Source organism: Sycon ciliatum, chromosome 9 (assembly GCF_964019385.1).
Source record: "Sycon ciliatum chromosome 9, ocSycCili1.1, whole genome shotgun sequence".
NCBI lineage: Eukaryota > Metazoa > Porifera > Calcarea > Leucosolenida > Sycettidae > Sycon > Sycon ciliatum.
The window spans coordinates 27543289-27556798 of NC_088651.1; the positions used below are offsets into that span (position 1 = coordinate 27543289).

At 45.3% G+C, this 13510-nt stretch overlaps 2 protein-coding genes across 2 annotated transcripts; one reads left to right on the forward strand and one right to left on the reverse strand.

Annotated features, from left to right (window-relative positions):
• Nucleotides 1–330: 330 nt before the first annotated feature.
• On the reverse strand, nucleotides 331–4050 carry LOC135824853 (uncharacterized). The gene is made up of 4 exons (XM_065337578.1): nucleotides 3769–4050; nucleotides 2621–2784; nucleotides 1222–1374; nucleotides 331–718 (listed from the first exon to the last, which is right to left on the reverse strand). The coding sequence occupies exons 1-4, from the start codon at nucleotides 3941–3943 to the stop codon at nucleotides 587–589; spliced, it is 624 nt and encodes a 207-aa protein (XP_065193650.1). The 5' UTR covers nucleotides 3944–4050; the 3' UTR covers nucleotides 331–586.
• Nucleotides 4051–6287: 2237 nt separating this feature from the next.
• On the forward strand, nucleotides 6288–12251 carry LOC135825069 (uncharacterized). The gene is made up of 4 exons (XM_065337809.1): nucleotides 6288–6580; nucleotides 10392–10555; nucleotides 11106–11258; nucleotides 11880–12251. Exons 1-4 carry the CDS (start codon nucleotides 6406–6408, stop codon nucleotides 12009–12011), a joined length of 624 nt encoding a protein of 207 aa, XP_065193881.1. The 5' UTR covers nucleotides 6288–6405; the 3' UTR covers nucleotides 12012–12251.
• Nucleotides 12252–13510: the final 1259 nt, after the last annotated feature.

Below are 13510 nucleotides of genomic sequence, written 5' to 3' on the forward strand. Positions count from 1 at the left end.
CTACTCCCCGATTTAGACAACATTATTATGCAATTCAGTTCCGAATCCCAATTGACCACATGCGCGCACGCCAAGCGCCAAACAGAATTCCACATAATGTAAGACTACAAAGTGTACTACAATACAACAGTGCCGCTCAATGAAATCCGGCCGTGGTACTCATTGCAAGTTTACGCCTTGCTGCTGTAGTTGCAGCACTTCGCAGCCCAGTGTCAACGCCCGGCACCGCGTACTGGAGCGACGCAACTGGATATCGCTGAGCAGCACCATGTCACGTGATGTGTATTCTATCTCCCCAGCATGCACTGGACAAACTTGCAGTCAGTCATGCACTGGACAAACTTGCAGTTAGTTGCACACGAGCCAAGGGTTACGAAAATATTTACACGCCTGTCACCAAGGTTTCACAACAAACGATAAAACAAATCTCTTGTCCGTCTTACACAGCTATCGTATATAGACAGGAGCGAAACAAGGTACACTGTATCTAAGAGAATAACGAAAACAAAATTGGAATTCTATTTCTGAGCATCTCTCTAATTCTCAAAGAAAATATAAAAGACACGTCGCCCAAAAGGCTATCAGTTTAAATAGCATAGCGGCTGCAGATGTAGGCCATGCGATAGGCGACGCAAGCACAGGAGATGACGCCAGTCAGCTGGGTGCCGACGTGGTAGAAGTCAAACTCCTTGCGCAGGGCAGTGTACTTGGCATTGCCCTGCAGCACAAGGACAACACACGCACACACACGGAGACGGAGAACAAAAGCAAAGTATCAGATCACTTGTTTCCGGTGCGTCAGTTGGCCCCGTGATGCCGAGACCCCAGAACGGCTGAGGGCAACACACCTCACTATCAATATACCCCATTAGTTTAATCTTGCTCCGTACTTGGGAGCTGTGATCATCGTAAAAAGTAAATAAAAGAAACTAAACCATAACGATTGCAATCTTTGACGCCACGAGTCACTTTTTCACTGGCAGTCCCAGGGACAAAGTTGTAATTTGTTTACTTCAAGTACCCACAGTAGAACACAATGTGAAAGTTGGTCTCCCAGAGCAGTATCTCTGCATCTCCATTGAATCGGACATAGGGCCTCAGCAACGAGGAATTCACAAGAAGTTCTATCAACACGCAGTGTCAATATTCAGGTGTGAATTTTCATCATCGGCCGAACGTGAGAAATCCTTCAAATTCATGAAAAAAATGAAAGAAACTCACCTCGAATTTCTTCATGTCCAAGAAGCGGACGGCATGGCCCTCACCGACCTCCTTCTCCATCTTGTGGCATACGCGCATGATGCGTGTACCGTTGGGCAGGAACCAGACGTTGTTGAGCATGGAGGTGACCAGACTGACAGCCAGAACGGCCAACTGCATAGCAGATCACACACACAAACAAAAATCAGACAGGAACAGAATGGACACAAAGCGCCGACTACAGTGGTCCCTTTCTAATCCGGCACCATATGTGCCGTTGGAATTCTGCTAGACTAGGATGGGTGCTTGATTAGAAAATCTGATTTACTGCTCAGCAGTGTGAATGAAAAGGACATTGTGTTTTCTGCTGAAATACACTGGAACAGTCATTGTTACGCTATTAGGCCATTTACCTGCTGTGGTTGCCATTCTACATAATGGACCAATTGCGCAATGACGTAAAAACACCCTTCACAGCCAAATATGGAATGCAAATATGGAATGCATGAGTAATGGTTGTGAGTATGCCGGGATCAGGAGTACGAGTGCACTGTTCAACACCCCAGACGACCCTCCCCCCCCCTCAGGTGGCTATGAAGGGTGTGTATGGTACAAATTACGTCATTGCGCAAAGGGTCTATTACAATGCAATACAATGCCCGTTTTGGATCCATCAGTTGCCCGATGATCGTAGTAATACGTGAAACTCAGAGTTGTGACACAGCTTCCAATCTCTCTCTTGTGTAATTACAATGCCATAAAATTATACTGCACACACACGCAGTTCTCTGGGTGTGCTCACAGAACAACACACCTTGACAGCAGCATACAGAATGGTTTCACACCTTTGTCATGCGACCAAATTTGACTTTGAAAGCTCCATTGCAGCCTTGTCATGGTTTACATCTCACCTCCAACTCGCAACACACGAACAGTCTCTGGCAATACTACGTATGATTGTTTTCAAATTACAAAATAATTGAACGTTCTGATAAATTCGTGTAAAAAAGGGATCGCGTGATCTTTTTCGGGAATCAAGGCGCTGTCAGCTAGTGCTGACCCGAATTTGCCAGCTGAATCTCGATATTTTGCGGCATAATTTTGCTCGTGCATCGTCGAAATTTTGCTTTCATTTTGCTAGGCCACTCGATATTTTGCTCCCTTTTTGCTCCAAAATTTGTGTCACGTGTGAGAAAACTGACCGAAAGTGGGTTACGTATTGGCAAAAATGAGAAAAAGTGAGTCACGTGTTGGTAAAATTGTGCCGAAATGAGTCATGTGCACCGTATATGTGTAAAATCTCCCAATTGCCAGCCAACACACCGATATTTTGCTCCATTTTGCCAGCAAATTCCCTTTCAAAATTCTTCGATATTTTGCTAGAAGAATTGCTAGCAAATTCGGGTCAGCACTGTCTTACCTGGCACATTTCCTCTCCGTTCAAAGTGGCCACTGGGTGTTGGTGGAGGAAAGTGGCGATGGCCAATCCCATGCAGATGTTGCCAAACTGGAACATGATCGGGATGACCTGAGACTGCAGGTTGCCAAAGTGGTGACGGGGAAGAATCTCCAGCATCAGTACACCTGTGTCAGGACAACAAAAAACAAGTACGCACACAAACACGAGCACATACACATAATTTACCCCAACACACATGCACACAAACAGCACAGTGCACCCGGCTTCATTCGCAGCAAACTTTTTTTCAGTTCTGCGAAGATCTAGGCTCGTTTGCTCGTATCCTTTTTCATTGTCGTCTGATATCGCGTTTTTGCTTCGTACCACAGCTCGAGCAATCGGCGCTCCAGTCCACGCTCCAGCCATCCATGGCTGACAACGAAAACCTTCAAACACTTCACACAACTACAATACAAGAGAAGAAGAAACTACCTGACTACAACAAACGTCGACTCAAGTTCTTCAATTCCTCGTGCACTCTTGCACTTCAGCCAAAATTATTCAGCCACTTTCAGCGCTTCCAAAAGGGCTGAAAGCTGAAAGTGGCTGGTGCCCCGATTTTCAGTCGTTTCCGTGAAACCTCAGCCGAAAAAAGCGCTTTTTTAGCTGAACGGCTGCATCGGGCTCGGTGTGCCCGCGGCCTAAATCAACCCAGCTCGTTAGAGATGACTTTTATGAGATTGGGCACACGATACAACCGCCACAATGCCTAGAGACTAGAGTATGATATGACTGGGTAGTGACAGGCTCCGCATCATTTACGGCGTGCGGAGCCCAGGAAATACCCCTCACGCATTATTTCATGAAAGTACAGATGCAAGGATTATGCCCTCTAGTTTTCAACAGCGGAGACCAAGGGTGGTACACCGCCCTACTTATACAAAATATGAGGATAGATCATTAATTGTTTACGCTTGCAGCGCACAATGACAACTCAGCACTGCACTCCGAGGGCTGCCAAGTGCCAACCACACAGCACATACACAGATGCACGCACGCACATGAGCTCGAGGAAATGGGGCCTCAGCCGGGGGAGTGTATTGTAGAGGGGCTCACAGCAGTACAATCGGAATGGAGCATTGGGAGGAACCGAGGTAAAATTAGCTTACCTTGGAAGATGGCTCCCCAGGCAGCCGTTCCGAACCACAGAGCGCAGACGAAGCCATGAAGACCCCTGACGATGGCAGTGCAGCAATCATTGCCACTGCTGGCTCTGACGGCTGTGGCGACCAGGATGCCGGCCAAGACCACTGACAAGGTCACTTGCCACACGCGAACATTCATCTTGACTTGCGAAAGCGAAGCGGAGGTCGCAAAGCTACACGGGTCGGCAAATGCCTGAGGAACACACTTCCTTCTCACAAGGTGGTGGATTGGATTGTGCGGGCAAAAGCAAAAGCGCTTCTGCTGATATCTGGTTGCTGCTTTCTGGCCGGCTTGGGGAAGTTCTCGAAATTGTACAATATACAATATGTCGTATACGCCATGACTCCTGGGCTTGCTTTTTTGGTCCCGTTGCACCAAATCCGAATCCACAGAGTACGAAAGGCGGAGTCATGGGAGCCTGCGTGCGTGGTTCGGCGCGGGAGTCGCGCGCGGTCGTACAACCTTCGGGCGACTGCGCATGACCCGTGTACTATCGTACACAGGGGTAGTCAAGATTCGCTTCGAACGTAGATCTACGAGTATCTGCAGGTGTTGAATGCGCCGGATTCGGTTAGCACATTTTTTTACTCGGTTTTTGCTATCAGAACTAAGGGTGCGTTTGGTTGGTACGATCTAGAACAGGATCGAACAGCTGGTGCACATTGAGCAGCCTTATGCCAACCAAACGGTACTCCAGAAACCGAGCACATTTTTGTGGAAAAATGTGCCAAACTTGGTGCATTCTTCAAAAATGTGTATGGGTCACCATGGTCACTTTGTACGGTACGACGAATCCAACCCAAAAGTGTATGCACGTGATCATCTGGGACCAAAATCGATGTTCCCGCCAGGTTTCACTGTGAAAAAGTGAAACTGCTCGGTCTGCTCCGGCCTCGAGGCCGGAGCAAGCAGAACATGTTCTGGCCGACCCAGAACAGGTGCGGTCCCAACCAAACGCGCTGTTCTGGTGAATCCTGTTCTAGTTCGTACCAACCAAACGCGCCCTAAAATAGTAAATATTGCGACAGAGCTTTCGGCCATATTTTCAATTTATTGCATTCCCAACTCATTATAATTAAAAATAAATAAAGCTCTTGACTCTGTTAGCACAGGCCAACCCGTTTGTCTGTGCGTCTCCGGCCATGGAAAACGTAGTCAAAGAGCTCTCGTCCCAGGATGCCGCCACTCGCAACAAAAAGATTCGCATGAAGCTCCGAAGACGACTTTAGTCTTCTCAAATATGCGAAAGCACGTGTATTTTTCTTGGAGGGAAAATTATACAAAACACAAACTTCGCGCGAACAGAAATATTCGCATATGCCCAGGCGCCCCAGAGTCAGACGCGAAAATCCATGCGAAGTTTCGCTCTGCAAAACGTCTCTAGCTCTAGAGGGCATACCGCGTACCGATTTTACTATTCGCCAGTTCTACCCATGGCCCGATGGGCTCTAGTTTTCAAACAATAAGAGGACAGAGAAAGTTTTCACTTCGTCGACCAAGCTGAAACCACTGAACACATGACTGAAAGGCAATAAAAGCAATAATTATGAAAAAGACCCAAGCATACCGTACCCCTACTTTTTTTGTCACACGTGGTTCCGCACGTGGAAGTTTTTTTTGTGGAAGTACTGCAATGGGTGCATGCACAATCCGATCCAACTTCAGAACGGCAAGAGCGAGGGCTTGGTTTGTGAACTCCTCGGCCTCTTGCCTTGATGCTCGAGTACCCGAGTGTGGCTCCGGGCCGGCGAATAATTTTGTCCACAAGCCAAACACAAAGGAAGTGGGATCTCGTCTTTCGAAACCCTCGACCATGGGCCATAAAACGTGCTGAATAGCTGGGCAAAGTCCACATTACAGTTCAGCCGTCAAGACTAGAGTACTCTTGATGATATGTACGAGTACGAGTACTGACTGGACGAAGTTTTTTTTAAATTTTTTGTTGAAAATAGAGTCCCAATCAGGGAGTCGTAAAATCTTTGCTCTCTCGACTGTCTTCACAGCAGGGAGTCGTAAAATACGACTCCCTGCTTCACAGCCATTTTTGCTCTCTCGCGAGCTCGACTGTTTTCACCAGGGAGTAGTATTATACTACTCCCTGGTTTTCACAGCCATTTTTGCTCGTTTTTCATGGCTAGGCTGTTGAGGTTGCTGTTTATTTTGCCCGTACAAGAGGCTTGTATGGTAAAAGGTATTTTTATTGTAGACTCCCTGGCCCCAATCGCACTTTCGAAAAGAACTCATTGCGAGGATACCGCGCGCGTACCCGTACCGCCGATCGAAATCGGGAATCAGCACAATATATAATGCACCATGCATGAAAAGTACACGCCCCGTACACGTTTTGCTTATAAGGACGAGCGGAAAGGCGGGCCGCGGAACTCCGAAAGTGCATTTTCCTGTGCGTAGTGGCCTTTGCGGTACAACATATTCTTGTCTTGTGCAGCTAGCTACGGGAGAGTGGACAGCCTGGAAACCTCCGGTCAGCGCCTACAAACCACGACATAAAGGCACGCAGGGGATTTCTTCTCCTTACCCAAATTCACTTTTTGTTCAGGCATTTTCCGCTGTGTTGTGTTGTTCACGGCAAGCAAGTCAAGATGAATGTTCGCGTGTGGCAAGTGACCTTGTCAGTGGTCTTGGCCGGTATCCTGGTCGCCACAGCCGTCAGAGCCAGCAGTGGCAATGATTGCTGCACTGCCATCGTCAGGGGTCTTCATGGCTTCGTCTGCGCTCTCTGGTTCGGAACGGCTGCCTGGGGAGCCATCTTCCAAGGTAAGCCTAACCCCCAGTCACCAGTGCAGTTCAAATTATTATTTCCCCGGCAGTGAGCAAGATAGTAGCGTTGGGAGAATTGTATAGTTTCATGAGGCATGCTTTATATGGGCACTGCTTTATATGGGCACTGCTGAGGTTGCGTTTGGTTGGGCATTTTCAGAATGTAAATGACAACCATTCTGGAATGGGAATCGGCAAGAATCACCTGACCAAACTAACGCGCCAGAATCAACTAGGAACCACTTGACATAACAATTCCATGATGTCGGTGTGGAACGGCGGCTCTCTTCTCTTTTACCCGACTCTAGTTTACTTTAGAGAGTCAAGGTATTTCTGAGTGCATGATTTGAGGCACTTGAACCTGATGCTACATTGTTTGGCTCGAGGCAACCATTATCATTTTTGATTCCGGAATGAGAATGCTCATTCCAGCCTGTGAGGCGGAATGATCATTCCCCAAAAAGAATCATTCTCCGCGATTCCCATTCTGGAATGGGACCAACCTTCTGGGGCAAAACCTGGCCGATATCCTATTCTTGTTATGGCTTGCTTTTTGGACAAATAGACTTCAGAAACATAATTGGAAGAGGATTCCATAGGGGATTGCAGAAAAAAATTCTAAAAAAACTCAAAGTTTGACCCATTTATGGCCAAAAGCTAGAAGTTCATCTTTTTCTGAATGGACTGTAGGCTAGTACCCCAAGAGTATTCCACTATTAATATGTGTACATACTTACACAAAAGAGAAAGACCACGGAACTACAAGTTACGCTGTACTGTCCACTCTTCTGTATAAATTAAACCTTGGCTCTCCATCTGAGTACATACTTACACACAACTAATTTAGTAAATGCCCCATGCATGTAGTGTCTTTAGTTCAGATTGATCTGCGAGCACTTTACAACACGACTTCAATGCTAGGGTGGTGCTAATATTCATCTATTCCACTCCTAGTCTATTTCTATCACTTGTAATTGCAATTCATCAGCAACAATTGCACCCAGAGACCTTTCCTGGGGGTCTTAGCCATTGGGCTATTCATTTAATTTTAAGATGGCAATGAACAGAATCAGCTGAAGTGACATGTTACGACGGTTTTATTAAAATGTAAAGTCGTGATGGACAACGATTCATTCATCTAAAAGAAAGAGATACATCGAAGGAAAGATCGAAATGCATCTTCAATAACATTGCTTCCACTTCGACCATTTTCGAGGTTGCAAATGCGTCTTGAAGTTTAATCCTGTATATAGGATTAACTGGTGACAGACAAAGAGATAATTTTTCAACCATCTGGTACTAGTATTTTTTCATTATACTTTGAAGTATCAGTAGCACACACTTTCCCACCAGGGGAATGCTGGTCACCTAATTCTACATTGCACCCGAAGCCTGGCAGGTCTCCGGCACCGAAATTTTAATGCATCTAAAATTACATGTTTTACAGTAGATAAAAAAGTATCACGTCGTCTCGTAGGTGTGTAACTGTTGACTGCAATATTGAATTGAGGAGGGCTTCATTGGCTTGAGAGACTGTGCAAGTGACTGTCCCTCCAGAAACTTGCGGAGACATTTCGGAAATATTAAAATTTCACACAAAACCTCACAATAATCAGAACAAGCGTTTCGGAAACAGCAGTTTTAATATAGCTACAAAGACAACTGATTTTACATTTTACACATACATGTCGACATTATGAAATGCTCGCTGTGCAATTAGTTGTCTTTGTAGCAATAATCGCAACACTTGACAATAAAAATTAATACTGCTTTCAACACTTGTTTTCTCTTGTACTTGTACTGCACCAACATGCATGCATGGGAAAGAGGATCAAGAGGGGAAAAGGTCTTCTCGCTTTTCATCCTGTGTGTGATTATTGAGAGGTTTTGTGTGAAATTTTTATTTCCGGCAATCACATTTCGTTAATTTCTTACTTTTTAGACGGGGTCCATAGACTAAAACACAATAACTTTTTTTAGAAAACTGCCATAAAGCAGTTTTTATTGCTATACCGTATGTCAGCGCCTTTAAAGCCATGGCCTTCTATTCAAAACACCGCTGCTTTCCTAGATATTTTAGATGCGAAATGACTCGCTCACTACACCGTGCCATAAAAATCAAAGTCCACACAGAAATTTCAATCCATATCTACTTGTTCACCCTTCCTGCTGGGCTGTAAGTTTGTTAGCATAGTACTTATTCCTTCATTTTTACAAAACAAACTTAAAATGTCATTTCATTTATGAAGCCCATGGCTTGATCATCGAATATACCGCCATGGCTTTAAAGGTGCGGACATACGGTACGAAGCCCATGGCTTTATAACTGAGACTAGCTTTATAATTGAATATACCGCCATGGCTTTTAAAGGTGCGGACATACGGTAATTTCTTTTCTTTTTTTGTCTGTAAGGAATGCCGTAAATTTTGCTATCTATGCACATCATATCAGTACACATTGATGTGGAAGCCTTGTGCACGTCCACTGTAACACGTTCCAATCAATCTGTCCGAATCATACCTGCATCTTCCAAGGTCCCAGCATGGAGGTTATAATCATGCATATGCGCAGTCACGCATCACACTGAGGAGAGGATTTGAAGTAATTTGATTTTAATTATTTTATTTATTTTATTTATTTTACGAAGTAGTGGTTGCGACTTCGGCGATGATTTGTAAGAAAGGGTTTGCTCCCCACACCGGAGCTCGCGCTATTCCGCCGACTTTACTTGACACTTGACTGACTCACGACTGCCATCCAGAGCACACGAGAAGTCCATCGAACCTTCGACTCGGCAAACCTGCAAGAAAGCACCACTCCCTGCTCAATACACAGTGTTTCGGGGAATTCACCCCTCATCAGTTATTTTATTTATTTTATTTCCATACTGTAGTACAGTGTCGCACAGCTCTCCCACGGCCTCTGCTGCGGCCGCGGATTCGCCGCCGATTTCCGTACGTGATGTGTTGTACTACTGTTGAGCATTGAACTGCCTGACGTGTGCCCAACTACCCTGTAGGAACAAGGGAAAGAAGAACAGAAGAATAGCAATACTCAATGAGTAATTCTCAATGAGTATTTTTTTTGCAAGCTAGTGAAAATTTGACCTATAGTTACCTTACAAACAAGAGAACAGAGCACATTGAACATGAATACACATGTGCACTTGCATGATCTTCAGTCTCGACAACAGCGTAATTATAAATGTGGCAAGCTACGTTTGGGCCTGGTTTAAATCTGGCTTTGTAAAATTTTCATGCTGTCCGCAGATTGAGCAGCACTTGAAGGTCGGCCGATGATCGGCCTCCACGTTCTTCTTGTGTCCCTTGGACTTGATGTGGTCCAGGGACGGCTGGAGACAGGTCATGGTCTTGAGACAGCATGAGCAGCTGATCAACATTTTCATGCAGAGCCCGGCTCTGATTGTTGCATGAACACTTGAACGTGGACTTTGTGAACCTCATCAACACAATCAACGGAGGGTCGTACTTCCGCAAGGACAGCAAACTTCAACTGGGTGCGAGACTACATGTACTCCAGAGTAGACTGTTCGTCAATCTGCCCTGTCCATCAAATACGTTTTGATCTATGTTTTGGTTGTGAAGATATATTGCTAATGTGCGTGTGTGTGACTGTGTGTCTGTGAATGTGTGTGTACTTGTATGTGTACTTGTATGTGTACTTGTGTGTGTGTGTGTGTGTGTGTGTGTGTGTGTGTGTTTGTGTACTTGTGTGTTTGTGTACTTGTATGTGTGTGTACTTGTGTGTGTGTGTGTGTGTACTTTTGATTTTTTTGTCCTGACACAGGTGTACTGATGCTGGAGATTCTCCCCCGTCACCACTTTGGCAACCTGCAGTCTCAGGTCATCCCGATCATGTTCCAGTTTGGCAACATCTGCATGGGATTGGCCATCGCCACTTTCCTCCACCAGCACCCAGTGGCCACTTTGAACGGAGAGGAAATGGTTCAAGTACGATAACACTCTGTCGCTTGAACTAGATCCACAACCCGCCTTTTCTGTTTGTTTTGTTTAGCCACTATCGTCCACATTATTATTCCTAGCTACAGAATATCCTTGGAATGGGACTGGCTTTTTGGAGTTCATGCGTTGCCTTGTGAGCCAGTCGGACATTCGAATCTGTAAAACATGTGTCCAGTTTTGAAATGATCCAGTGCGAGAAATTGCTGGTAAAAAACCGACTGAAGTACAAGTACAATGCTACTAGAGTTGTAAATCTAGACATTTCCCTTGCTTGGTAGATGTTTTGAAGCTAGGCGTTAGGTTGCCGAATGTCTCAGCACCTCTGTCAGTGTTGTGCCGTGTTGTCGCACTATCTGACTGTATAATCATCTCCTTGCATCGGCGGACTTGTAGTCATAACTCTACTCATTGGTCCGTTCCCTTGTTTTGGCTTTGTGTGCTAAGTTGTGAACAAAATCCCTCCATTCTAAGTTCAAGTTCTGCTACTTTGAGACTGAACGTATTATTGTTGTACTTCTCATTGTGTTGTGACTTTCAGCTCATCGTTCTGGCAGTCAGTCTGGTCACCTCCATGCTCAACAACGTCTGGTTCCTGCCCAACGGTACACGCATCATGCGCGTATGCCACAAGATGGAGAAGGAGGTCGGTGAGGGCCATGCTATCCGCTTCTTGGACATGAAGAAATTCGAGGTGAGTTTCTTTCATTTTTTCATGAATTTGAAGGATTCTTAATGTTCGGCCGATGATGAAAATTCACACCTGAATATTGACACTGCGTGTTGATAGAACTTCTTGTGAATTCCTCGTTGCTGAGGCCCTATTTCCGATTTGCTGGAGATGCAGATGTACGGTGGTTACTTGAAGTAAACAAATTTTAACTTTGTTCATGGGGCCGCCTGTGAAAAAGTGACTCATAGCATCAATGATCGCAATCATTATGGTAACTCGGATGATGGCCGAAAGTCTCAGTACTCCTTGTCAGTTTTGTGCCATTTTTTCGCACTCGCTGACTGTATAAGATCTGGTTACGTTGGTAGACAGTTAGTCATAACTTGTAACATTTTGTCCTTCTTCTTTTCACAATCATTATGGTGTTAGTTTTTTTTCATTTACTTTTTTATCAATGATCACTGCTCCCAGTTATGGAGGAAATTACATACTGGGGGTATAGTGACGGTGGGGCTTGTTGTATTCCGCCGATCTGGGGTCTTGCCATCAACAACAAGTGATCTGTTGTTTTTTGTGCTCTCCGTCTTCACACGTGTGTGCGCGTGTGTGTGTGTACGCGTGCTCGTTCCTGCCCTTCTGCAGGGTAATGCCAAGTACACTGCCCTGCGCAAGGAGTTTGACTTCTACCATGTCGGCACCCAGCTGACCGGCGTCATCTCTTGTGCTTGCGTCGCCTATCGCATGGCCTACATCTGCAGCCGCTACGCCATCTAACTTGGCGCACAATTGGACTCTTCGCAGCAGTCTGATCAATTATTTTAAGGCTTTTACCACCGTCGGGAGCTAGCTCACCTAACTCAAGTGTCCGGCTGATTTCCACATCCTATCATCAGTCTTGTCGTATTGCTTTTCGCATTTGCTTATACCAATATTAGTGTTTCACATGCAGAAGTCTATCACCAGGAATAGAGATTTAGAGACTCCCACGGCAGAAATTTTAATTATACCCTACCAGTGGCAACAGTGGCATACTATCTTTGTCTTCTGTAGCCTGATGAGGGAGCCGCAGGTAGCACTGGCATCCAGCCGAACAAACTGGGGTTAGAGTCATAGTAGACGGTAAGACTGGTGTGTTGCACACACATAGCATTCGGCCTGAACTCGTAAGAACACCATCTGTTACGTTGATGTTGGTCTTGTGGCAAGTTTTCAAACGCATGCTCTCCTGTAAGGCTCGTTTCTGGTAAAAGAGGTGTTCTCATTTTTCTCCAACTTCTCAGAGAAATTTCTCCTGCAAGTCGAAGAAATTGAGATGTTTTAGGAGCAAGTCTCGAAGAATTCCGAGATCTTTTGCATAAGTGAAGCCGCACTGAAGTGCCAACGGGGCCACTATCTTGAGTGCCACAAATGTAGTACAGGTCGTCCCTCGTTAATACATAATCTCTGGGACTTGACAAATGTTATGTATTAACGGGGTTTATGTACTAAACGAAAGTGTACATAACTTGCTTCTATACTAGAATTTTTCACTTTTTTCAACTTTTCTGAGTGTTTCTTGCTGCCATGACTAGGGAGCGAGATATTCTTGATTCCCTCGATATAACATAAAAATTATGTTATAACGGTCACAGTCAGCGAAGATTCTACAGTTTACATGATACATGCCCAGCCGCGCCTGTGTTAGCTGCACAGTCACTCGGAAAAAAAACAGAGCTTTGTCAGTTTGTGATGTGCGCTCTGATTTCTGAGCTAATTGCGTCCACAAGTAGAAACTAGAACACGACGTGCCTCCACTGGAAGGCCAAAAGACCAACAAATTATGTACTATTGAGGTAGGTGGCATGCGGGTACGGAGAAATGTTATGTACTAACGGGGTTTATGTACTAACGAATTATGTACTAACCGACAAAATTTGTATGGAAGTGACCACGTTTCGTCCGGGACTTGAGATTTCTTATGTACTAACGGGGTTTATGTACTAACCGGACTCGTATTAACGGGGGACGACCTGTATTTAGAAAAGCGATCCTGTCAGCTTTTCTATTATTGTTGCACTGTGCGTTTGAGGGAATGCCGCACACTCCTGGGAAACACATGTGGCTTTCATTAGAGAGGTTCTGCACAACGAAAATCCGAACGAAGTTTCGCGACAGGCCTTGCGAAAATGTGTACGAATTTTCGCACGAACTTTGTGTTCTGCACATTTTCGTAGTTTGCACGCGCCAAGTGCACGTACGACATGATCCAATCTCACGAAACTTCCTACGAAAGT